Below are 12,605 nucleotides of genomic sequence, written 5' to 3'. Positions count from 1 at the left end.
GACTTTTCGTCGTTGTAGACTAAACACAAGCCAAATGTCATGTGTATTTAGAATAACACAATTTTCGTTCTTTTCAATATGCGTTTAATTGTCCAAGTGGTACGAAATCTAGCAGACTTAGGTTGTAATGATAAGGGACTTGGAGTTGTCCGTGTAAGGAGTGTTAGATAGCCGTTAACACATCTGATCAGTGTATATCTATAACTCTAGAGTTTAATTGATTTTAAGACTTGTGGAGTCCTTGAGACAACGCTGGCCAGTTATTTGTATGCCCGTCTACTGTGAGCAGTAATTGATTGTATAAACTAATAATTACCTGTCCGACAGACTCCATTATCTAGGGTCTGACGACGGGTAAACATCCAATGCCACCTCGCTTGTATTTATCTTACTCTCAGTGTCAAATACATTCATATCGGAAATTGATTTCTTTTTACCGTGTTATATGCGGCAGATAACGTATATACCTACTTTAATCTAGAAAACAATACGGGTGTCAGAGATGAACATTATATCTATACTTTATCATAGTGTGGATAAATATCATACGAATCTGAGACAGCGGTCAGCTTTAAATCGAAGCTCAAATAAGGCGACAGAAATGTGATGTCTACAGTTATCAAATGGTTATTAGAAATGTGACGTCTACAGCTATCAAATGGTCGCTATGACAGACTGATAGGATGTCTACAGTTATCAAACGACAATCAGAAATGTGGTGTCTACATATAGCAAATGATAATTAGAAATGTGATGTCTACATACATAAAATGTTAATCAGAAATATGATGGCAGTAGGATGAACCAGGAATTCAGTTTGAAGGGCTCCCCCTCAAATTATCATAATCGGATAAAAATGACTTTGGGAATCGCCTATCAGAAATTATGAAGCGTTTTAGGGAAGAAGACGCTTGGTTTATCTGTATTCATTTGCAGTTTTAAGGAGACAAGTATAAATATCCATTCAGTAAGATCAATTTTACGACGAAGAATTAATGTATTCAGTTGATGAGGGTTTTCTATGTAAGACTTAAGTTTCCGTTCCTTCTTGTCTCACAGAGTGTATCAAGACTCGTTACCAATTCTTAAGATGTAACATTTACGAATGGCAGTAAATCATTGAAGATAGGCACTGTCTTCGCATAAATTCGGTAGGACAATATGTCTATCTCTTTGACTGTTAATCCAACTTAAACAATCGTAATATCTTATAAAGCGCACGCTCCAAAGGTATAGTATACAAAGGGCCTTCTCTGTTGATATCTTACCGAAGTTTAAACAAGTTCTAGTGTATAATGAGCTATCGTTTTGTCGTAAAACATTTCATGATGGGATATAGATCTTTATTTTATCGAGGATTTATCGAAGGAATATATAGTTTTGTGTGATATAAGTAACGATATAAAATGATAGATTCACCTCCGTATAGGTCCTGGAAGTATATCTTTATGGATAGTCACTTTATAAATACTTAATACTATCGCAGTTCCCTTTTTAAAGGACACGAGTGTCCACTTCATGATTTGCCCACACCCTGTTAAGTTAAATAATGGAATGGTGACGTCACACCACATTCTCGTATAAACACGATAATGGCCTAGTAAAATGTATTCTTTAGCTATGAAGTGGGAGTGGGGTGAGGGTGTTTGTTTTGAATTATTAACTTCAGTTAAATAATAACGTGTTGTTATCAGGAGCCCATGTAAAAACTACCGTCTATTGCAGTTCACTTTAAGGAAACATTTTGTTCGGTTTATGGATAAAATATTTGTTCGAAAAATAATCCATAAACTGTCTTTGAAAAAGTATCAAGATATTTATCTCACATAATTGGAAAGATTTAAACAATTCTAATCAAGTGCAAAGGTGCGGAACAGCGGACACGGTTGGTAGGAGGAAGATGGTCCAAGACAACATCAGGAAGATAGAAGAAGAGATCCGGAAGGCATAGATGGTGGAAATGGGAGCACAGGGTGCATGGACCAGATGGAAGACAACTGAAAGGCGTCTTACATGGTCAGACATCTGGAAGTTGCAACCATGTAGAATCCAGTTCATCCTGCGTTCAGTGTACGATGTTCTACCAACACCTACCAACTTGCATCGATGGGGAATGACAGAAACCCCACCTGCTCGCTATGTGATCGTCTGGGTAACCTGACCCATGTACTGTCATCGTGCAACACTGCTTTGACCCAGGGGAGATATACATGGAGGCACACCAAGGTTCTCTGGAAACTAGCAGACACGCTGGAGAAAGAAAGGCACAAAAAGAGGAGATGTATGAAACAACAACCCTACATCAACTTTGTAAGATCTGGAGAGATAGGGCAGCAAAACAGCAGCACATCAGGGAGGGATACTGGACGGAGCTCAGAACTGGGAGATTCGGGTTGACTTGGGACAAAGACTGTTTTTTCCCAGAGGTCATCCAAAGCAACCTTCGTCCAGATATTCTACTCTGGTCACAGCAAGGGAAGAGAATGATAATGATTGAGCTGACTGTCCCCTGGGAGGAGCGTTGTCAAGAGGCATACGAACGGAAAAGAGAGAAGTACGCCAACCTTGTGATGACGTGAGAGCAAAAGGATGGTGTGTGTGGGTCATGCCAGTAGAGATGGGGTGTAGAGGATTCCCTGCAAAGTCCATGTGGAGGATTTTTGCTGCTGTAAGGCATCCGGGGAAAGACCGAAGGGCAGCTGTACAACGACTGGCAACAACAGCAGAGAAGTCGTGCAGCTGGCTTTGGTGGAGAAGGGAGGACAAGAGCTTGAAGCCATCCATCGACGGGCAGTGATTTAGGGCGTTCCAGGATAGGGGTCGAAACGCCCAGTGAGAGGTGGTCCTGGCTGACGATGTCGATGGATTTTGCAGTCAGATGACTGTATGAAGGTACAAACTGCGATTTAATATCATTGCCATCCTTTATCTATTCTACTAACCTGTGATAAATTCTACCAATCTGCTATATATTCTACTAACTTGTGATACATTCTGCTAACCTGTGATACATTATGCTAACCCGTAATAAATTCTGCTAACCCGTGATCAATTCTGCTAACCCGTGATCAATTCTACCAACCCGTGGTCAATTCTGCTACCCTGTGATAATATACATTTTATGCGTGGTAAAAAACTGAGAACACATACTTATATTATGACCGTAACTCTAATTAAAAATCGGTAAAACGCGGGCAAAATATTAACAAAATACAGATTTGCATGGAGACTCTTGAAAAAGTACAAGGAGAAAACAGAAAGTATCAGGATTTAAAGTAAATACCATAACATGTTTTCATGTATGTGCGGCAAAACCATTTTATCTGTATTTTTCACCATAATGTAGCATTAACACGACGGTAAATCATTAGTAAATTAGTTCCAACCTGTTCATATTCATACATGACAAAAATAAAAACGAATTGTGATTAACCAATGACGTAATAATGATATATCTAACCTGTGACTGTTCATGGGTGGTACAGTAAAATGACCAGTTTCTGATTGTCTATAGGAGGTACAGTAAAATGACTAACATATGACTGTCTACAGATGGTACAGTATAATGACTAACATGTGACTATCTATGGGTGGTACAGTATAATGACTATCCTGTGACTGTCTATAGGTGGTACAGTAAAAATGAATAACCTGTGACTGTCTATAGGTGGTACAGTAATGTGAACTACAAGGTTTTGTAGTCACTTGTAGAAATGTTGTGTATGGTGTAAGAGAGGAAGACGGAGTCCAAGTAGTTGTATCTTGGTTTATTTAAGTGTGTAGAACTGCTTAGTCCAGTCCTTGGAAACCGACTAAATGGTACAATAATATCTAATCTTATATAGTACTAAGTCCTAGGTATGAGTGTATATGATTGATTGGTACATGATAATACGGAAGACGGCTGTCATATAGCCTAAGACAATATTAGATAACCATGTACAACATGTACCATTAATATCAGATCAACTACGTCAACAGGTAAACAGAGTTGGTGCCAAAGGGCAAATATGTGTAATATAGACAGACCTAGGAACAGTTTTGGATATAAAATCTGATATATATTTTAACTAAATTTTAAAATAATTTATTATATTTCATTCGTCCCTTTGTCAAAAATGATTTCAAATTAGATATAATTTCGACATCATATAAGTAGATTTAAAATAATTGTATAATGAATAGCATGTGACTATCTATAGGTGGTACAGTAAAATGACTAACCTGTGACTGTCTATGGGTTGTATAGTAAAATGACTAACCTGTGACTGTCTATAGGTGATACAGTAAAATGACTAACCTGTGACTGTCTATAGGTGGTACAGTAAAATGACTAACCTGTGACTGTCTATAGGTGATACAGTAAAATGACTAACCTGTGACTGTCTATGGGTGGTACAGTAAAATGACTAACCTGTGACTGTCTATGGGTTGTATAGTAAAATGACTAACTTGTGACTGTCTATGGGTGGTACAGTAAAATGACTAACCTGTGACTGTCTATGGGTTGTATAGTAAAATGACTAACCTGTGACTGTCTATGGGTTGTATAGTAAAATGACTAACTTGTGACTGTCTATAGGTGGTACAGTAAAATGACTAACCTGTGACTGTCTATGGGTTGTATAGTAAAATGACTAACTTGTGACTGTCTATGGGTGGTACAGTAAAATGACTATTAACCTGTGACTGTCTATAGGTAGTACCTGCCCTGCAGGTAGGGCGTAAGAATTGTACCTGCTGCCCCCATTGCATGATCGTAAAAGGCGACTAAATTTGGGATCTTATCTTTCTCTTCTTTCTGATCAACTTTCTTCTTCCTAATGTCTACCTTGACAATGCCTCACTTTTGGCCTTTAGTAGAGTGTTCGCCCCTGTGAGGAAGGCTTTGGGTTCTGTCCCCTGGCCAAGACATACCAGAATCTTTAAAAATGGTAGTTGCTGCTCCTGCTTAGCGCTCAGCATATTAGGAGTGGGACGACTGGTTCGCCCGTTGTCAGTATAATGTGACAGGGTGGGGTGTGCTGCTGGGTGTCTTCGGCAGTATGCTTCAGTGAGGTAGCACTATAAATCGGCAAACGTTCCGGCCTATCACAAGGAGACTTAACACGAACATACCGCAGCCTCCCAAAACACACATACGCACTCGCCACACGCATGCACGTCGCACGCACGGGAGGCCGTCCTTAAATGACCTTAGCTGTTAATAGGACGTTAAACAAAATAAACCAAACCAAACCAATCTATAGGTAGTACAGTAAAATGACTAACATGTGACTGTCTATAGGTGGTACAGTATAATGACTAACCTGTGACTGTCTATAGGTGGTACAGTAAAATGACTAACCTGTGACTGTCTATAGGTGGAAATGTAGTCATGTCTGTATCTTCGATGTTCCAGTGGCGGTGTTACTAAGGCTCCTCCCGTTCTGTACCCACATGTGTAGAACACTGGACTAGAAAACTTATTAAAATCACTTGCTAAAGCTACTTTGATACGCAAACTAAAGTAGCATTAATTTGTCTGCCAAATACAAAGGAGATTAGAGAGGGCCGTGCAACCAAGGCTTGGTGTTGATATACATTGTATACCTATATAACAGATCAAGGTGTTAACAACGGTCAAACTATTTGTAAAGGTAGCCATGATCTGATATAACACGTTAATATAATAAATACTCGCAGACAAAAACAATGAAAAAGATAATGGTCTTTCAGGGTTTAGACAGACTTATTGGGCCGTATTAACACATAAGGTATCGACGAGTGTATGGCAGCTTACGCTATACCCAATACACTGTTAACGCATCCGGATTTTTTTCTCATGGTCACGTATAATGTGAATCTATTGTTCTCCCCCTGTATAACAGGGGTCTATAGATATACCGTTGTATATAAATAGCAATATTGATATCTATCTTTATCGTGTATTTCACATGCTGATAACACTACAAGTGCGCATATATGACGAAACACTCACCCACCAACAACAGTTCCCATACCCAGCACCAACTCTCATTCATACGCTATTCCTCATTCATACCCAGCACACCCTCATTCATACGCTATTCCTCATTCATACCCAGCACACATCCTCATTCACACGCTAGTTCTCAGCCATACCCAGCACACATCCTCATTCATACACTAATCCTCAGCCATACCCAGCACACATCCTCATTGACACGCTAGTCCTCAGCCATACCCAGCACACATCCTCATTGACACGCTAGTCCTCAGCCATACCCAGCACACATCCTCATTGACACGCTAGTCCTCAGCCATACCCAGCACACATCCTCATTGACACGCTAGTCCTCAGCCATACCCAGCACACATCCTCATTCACACACTAGTCCTCAGCCATACCCAGCACACATCCTCATTCACACGCTAGTCCTCAGCCATACCCAGCACACATCCTCATTCACACGCTAGTCCTCGGCCATACCCAGCACACATCCTCATTGACACGCTAGTCCTCAGCCATACCCAGCACACATCCTCATTCACACACTAGTCCTCCGCCATACCCAGCACACTCCCTCATTCATGCGCTAGTCCTCAGTCAAATTCATATTTCCAGATCTGATATGCAGTTTAGCAATGAAAACAACGAGAGAAATGATGTGTTAATGAAATAGTAATTCTAACTGAAAATCGATCGAGAAATTTACTTGAGGCAATTGAAAAGAACAATGAGAATAGGACCTGTCGTCCGAAGCGGTAAGCGTCTTCAGCTTCAACGACAACACCCGCCATATACAATAAAATTTAAGTCTGTGTCATAGCACGTCCTCCCTCAACCAGACATATGAACGAAAATATATCACATTTTTATCTTATGTCTAATCCACATGTTGTATAAGTATTTTTGACAATTGGCGATATACAACACAGGAAACTTGCTATTAGGAACAATCCCTTGGTCATCGGATAGACTATAACATGTAAATACCAGAAGTAGAGGATCAGGAATGTTACTAACTAGAAATGGGATATTCACAAAACAAATATTGATTGCATCACGTTTCTGCCTTGAGGATATACTCTCTTGAATATAATATTCTAAATCAACTCATTAATAATTAATCTAAATGGGGCGTTAAAGGACTGAGATGTGTTGTTACCTGTTCTGATAGTTAAAAAGCATGTCAAATATTCGTATTTTGTCCTCGTTTTACCGATTTTTAGTAAGAATTACAGCTACTATGTTGGTATTCTCCATTACAGTTAAGTTAATAAGTCGGTATTCTCCATTACAGTTAAGTTAATATGTCGGTATTCTCCATTACAGTTAAGTTAATATGTCGGTATTCTCTGTTACAGTTAAGTTAATATGTCGGTATTCTCTGTTACAGTTAAAATTATATGTCGGTATTCTCCATTACAGTTAAGTTAATATGTCGGTATTCTCTGTTACAGTTAAGTTAATATGTCGGTATTCTCTGTTACAGTTAAGTTAATATGTCGGTATTCTCTGTTACAGTTAAGTTAATATGTAGGTATTCTCTATTACAGTTAAGTTAATATGTAGGTATTATCCATTACAGTTAAGTTAATATGTCGGTATTCTCCATTACAGTTAAGTTAATATGTCGGTATTCTCTATAACAGTTCAGTTAATATGTAGGTATTCTCTATAACAGTTAAGTTAATATGTCGGTATTCTCTGTTACAGTTAAGTTAATATGTCGGTATTCTCTGTTACAGTTAAGTTAATATGTCGGTATTCTCTGTTACAGTTAAGTTAATATGTCGGTATTCTCCATTACAGTTAAGTCAATATGTCGGTATTCTCTGTTACAGTTAAGTTAATATGTCGGTATTCTCTGTTACAGTTAAGTTAATATGTAGATATTATCTATTACAGTTAAGTTAATATGTCGGTATTCTCCATTACAGTTAAGTTAATATGTCGGTATTCTCCATTACAGTTAAGTTAATATGTAGGTATTCTCTGTTACAGTTAAGTTAATATGTCGGTTTTCTCTATTACAGTTAAGTTATTATGTAGGTATTCTCCATTACAGTTAAGTTAATATGTCGGTATTCTCCATTACAGTTAAGTTAATATGTCGGTTTTCTCTATTACAGTTAAGTTAATATGTCGGTATTCTCTGTTACAGTTAAGTTAATATGTCGGTATTCTCTGTTACAGTTAAGTTAATATGTCGGTATTCTCTGTTACAGTTAAGTTAATATGTCGGTATTCTCCATTACAGTTAAGTTAATATGTCGGTTTTCTCTATTACAGTTAAGTTAATATGTCGGTATTCTCTGTTACAGTTACGTTAATATGTCGGTATTCTCCATTACAGTTAAGTTAATATGTCGGTATTCTCCATTACAGTTAAGTTGATATGTCGGTATTCTCTGTTACAGTTAAGTTAATATGTCGGTATTCTCCATTACAGTTAAGTTAATATGTCGATATTCTCCATTACAGTTAAGTTAATATGTCGGTATTCTCTGTTACAGTTAAGTTAATATGTCGGTATTCTCTATTACAGTTAAGTTGATATGTCGGTATTCTCTGTTACAGTTAAGTTAATATGTCGGTATTCTCCATTACAGTTAAGTTAATATGTCGGTATTCTCTGTTACAGTTAAGTTAATATGTCGGTATTCTTCATTACAGTTAAGTTAATATGTCGGTATTCTCCATTACAGTTAAGTTGATATGTCGGTATTCTCCATTACAGAGTTAAGTTAATATGTCGGTATTCTCTGTTACAGTTAAGTTAATATGTAGGTATTCTCCATTACAGTTAAGTTGATATGTCGGTATTCTCCATTACAGTTAAGTTAATATGTCGGTATTCTCTGTTACAGTTAAGTTAATATGTCGGTATTCTCTGTTACAGTTAAGTTTATATGTCGGTATTCTCCATTACAGTTAAGTTAATATGTCGGTATTCTCCATAACAGTTAAGTTAATATGTCGGTTTTCTCTGTTACAGTTAAGTTAATATGTCGGCATTCTCCATTACAGTTAAGTTAATATGTCGGTTTTCTCTATATTACAGTTAAGTTAATATTTCGGTATTCTCTGTTACAGTTAAGTTAATATGTCGGTATTCTACATTACAGTTAAGTTAATTATGTCGGTATTCTCCATTACAGTTAAGTTAATATGTCGGTATTCTCCATAACAGTTAAGTTAATTATGTCGGTATTCTCCATTACAGTTAAGTTAATATGTAGGTATTCTCCATTACAGTTAAGTTGATATGTCGGTATTCTCCATTACAGTTAAGTTGATATGTCGGTATTCTCCATTACAGTTAAGTTAATATGTATGTATTCTCCATTACAGTTAAGTTAATATGTAGGTATTATCCATTACAGTTAAGTTAATATGTCGGTTTTCTCTATTACAGTTAAGTTAATATGTCGGTATTCTCTGTTACAGTTAAGTTAATATGTCGGTATTCTCTGTTACAGTTAAGTTGATATGTCGGTATTCTCTATTACAGTTAAGTTAATATGTATGTATTCTCCATTACAGTTAAGTTAATATGTAGGTATTATCCATTACAGTTAAGTTAATATGTCGGTATTCTCCATTACAGTTAAGTTAATATGTCGGTTATCTCTATTGCAGTTAAGTTAATATGTCGGTATTCTCTGTTACAGTTAAGTTAATATGTCGGTATTCTCCATTACAGTTAAGTTAATATGTAGGTATTATCCATTACAGTTAAGTTAATATGTCGGTTTCTCTATTACAGTTAAGTTAATATGTCGGTATTCTCTGTTACAGTTAAGTTAATATGTCGGTATTCTCCATTACAGTTAAGTTAATATGTCGGTATTCTCCATTACAGTTAAGTTAATATGTCGGTATTCTCCATTACAGTTAAGTTGATATGTCGGTATTCTCTGTTACAGTTAAGTTAATATGTCGGTATTCTCCATTACAGTTAAGTTAATATGTCGATATTCTCCATTACAGTTAAGTTAATATGTCGGTATTCTTCATTACAGTTAAGTTAATATGTCGGTATTCTCCATTACAGTTAAGTTGATATGTCGGTATTCTCCATTACAGAGTTAAGTTAATATGTCGGTATTCTCTGTTACAGTTAAGTTAATATGTAGGTATTCTCCATTACAGTTAAGTTGATATGTCGGTATTCTCCATTACAGTTAAGTTAATATGTCGGTATTCTCTATATTACAGTTAAGTTAATATGTCGGTATTCTCTGTTACAGTTAAGTTTATATGTCGGTATTCTCCATTACAGTTAAGTTAATATGTCGGTATTCTCCATACAGTTAAGTTAATATGTCGGTTTTCTCATGTACAGTTAAGTTAATATGTCGGTATTCTCCATTACAGTTAAGTTAATATGTCGGTATTTCTCTATTACAGTTAAGTTAATATGTCGGTATTCTCCATTACAGTTAAGTTAATATGTCGGTATTCTACATTACAGTTAAGTTAATTATGTCGGTATTCTCCATTACAGTTAAGTTAATATGTCGGTATTCTCCATTACAGTTAAGTTAATATGTCGGTATTCTCCATTACAGTTAAGTTAATATGTAGGTATTCTCCATTACAGTTAAGTTGATATGTCGGTATTCTCCATTACAGTTAAGTTGATATGTCGGTATTCTCCATTACAGTTAAGTTAATATGTATGTATTCTCCATTACAGTTAAGTTAATATGTCGGTATTCTCCATTACAGTTAAGTTAATATGTAGGTATTCTCCATTACAGTTAAGTTAATATGTCGGTATTCTCCATTACAGTTAAGTTGATATGTCGGTATTCTCCATTACAGTTAAGTTAATATGTCGGTATTCTCTGTTACAGTTAAGTTAATATGTAGGTATTCTCCATTACAGTTAAGTTGATATGTCGGTATTCTCCATTACAGTTAAGTTAATATGTCGGTATTCTCCATTACAGTTAAGTTAATATGTCGGTATTCTCTGTTACAGTTAAGTTAATATGTCGGTATTCTCTGTTACAGTTAAGTTAATATGTCGGTATTCTCCATTACAGTTCAGTTAATATGTCGGTATTCTCTGTTACAGTTAAGTTAATATGTCGGTATTCTCTGTTACAGTTAAGTTTATATGTCGGTATTCTCCATTACAGTTAAGTTAATATGTCGGCATTCTCCATTACAGTTAAGTTAATATGTCGGTTTTCTCTATATTACAGTTAAGTTAATATTTCGGTATTCTCTGTTACAGTTAAGTTAATATGTCGGTATTCTACATTACAGTTAAGTTAATTATGTCGGTATTCTCCATTACAGTTAAGTTAAAATGTCGGTATTCTCCATAACAGTTAAGTTAATTATGTCGGTATTCTCCATTACAGTTAAGTTAATATGTAGGTATTCTCCATTACAGTTAAGTTGATATGTCGGTATTCTCCATTACAGTTAAGTTGATATGTCGCTATTCTCCATTACAGTTAAGTTAATTATGTCGGTATTCTCCATTACAGTTAATTTAATATGTCGGTATTCTCTGTTACAGTTAAGTTAATATGTCGGTATTCTCCATTACAGTTAAGTTAATATGTAGGTATTATCCATTACAGTTAAGTTAATATGTCGGTTTTCTCTATTACAGTTAAGTTAATATGTCGGTATTCTCTGTTACAGTTAAGTTAATATGTCGGTATTCTCCATTACAGTTAAGTTAATATGTCGGTATTCTCCATTACAGTTAAGTTGATATGTCGGTATTCTCTGTTACAGTTAAGTTAATATGTCGGTATTCTCTATTACAGTTAAGTTAATATGTAGGTATTCTCCATTACAGTTAAGTTAATATGTCGATATTCTCCATTACAGTTAAGTTAATATGTCGGTATTCTCTGTTACAGTTAAGTTGATATGTCGGTATTCTCCATTACAGTTAAGTTAATATGTCGGTATTCTCTGTTACAGTTAAGTTAATATGTAGGTATTCTCCATTACAGTTAAGTTGATATGTCGGTATTCTCTATTACAGTTAAGTTAATATGTAGGTATTCTCCATTACAGTTAAGTTAATATGTCGGTATTCTCCATTACAGTTAAGTTAATATGTCGGTATTCTCTGTTACAGTTAAGTTAATATGTCGGTATTCTCCATTACAGTTAAGTTAATATGTCGGTATTCTCTATATTACAGTTAAGTTAATATGTCGGTATTCTCTGTTACAGTTAAGTTAATATGTAGGTATTCTCCATTACAGTTAAGTTGATATGTCGGTATTCTCCATTACAGTTAAGTTAATATGTCGGTATTCTCCATTACAGTTAAGTTAATATGTCGGTATTCTCTGTTACAGTTAAGTTAATATGTCGGTATTCTCTGTTACAGTTAAGTTAATATGTCGGTATTCTCCATTACAGTTCAGTTAATATGTCGGTATTCTCTGTTACAGTTAAGTTAATATGTCGGTATTCTCTGTTACAGTTAAGTTAATATGTCGGTATTCTCTATTACAGTTAAGTTGATATGTCGGTATTCTCCATTACAGTTAAGTTAATATGTCGGTATTCTCCATTACAGTTAAGTTAATATGTCGGTATTCTCCATTACAGTTAAGTTAATATGTCGGTATTCTCCATTACAGTTAAGTTAATA

The 12,605-nt window shown here is 35.7% G+C and overlaps 1 protein-coding gene across 3 annotated transcripts in view; it reads right to left on the bottom strand.

The window, feature by feature from the left end:
* Positions 1-5,581, bottom strand: part of LOC117323851 — a 32,574-nt gene extending 26,993 nt beyond the window's left edge. For 2 of the 3 annotated variants that reach the window (XM_033879349.1, XM_033879351.1), the window contains exon 1: positions 5,348-5,474. In XM_033879349.1, coding sequence (XP_033735240.1) covers positions 5,348-5,379 — 32 coding nt within the window. In that variant the 5' untranslated portion in view covers positions 5,380-5,474. Of the gene's footprint in view, positions 1-5,347 lie in introns of all 3 variants that reach the window. The other variant, XM_033879350.1, reaches the window with a different exon arrangement.
* Positions 5,582-12,605: the final 7,024 nt, after the last annotated feature.

The sequence above is a fragment of the Pecten maximus genome, chromosome 3, assembly GCF_902652985.1.
Source record: "Pecten maximus chromosome 3, xPecMax1.1, whole genome shotgun sequence".
NCBI lineage: Eukaryota > Metazoa > Mollusca > Bivalvia > Pectinida > Pectinidae > Pecten > Pecten maximus.
The sequence above is the reverse complement of the archived record's forward strand: the minus strand, read 5'-3'. Positions and strand labels throughout refer to the sequence as shown.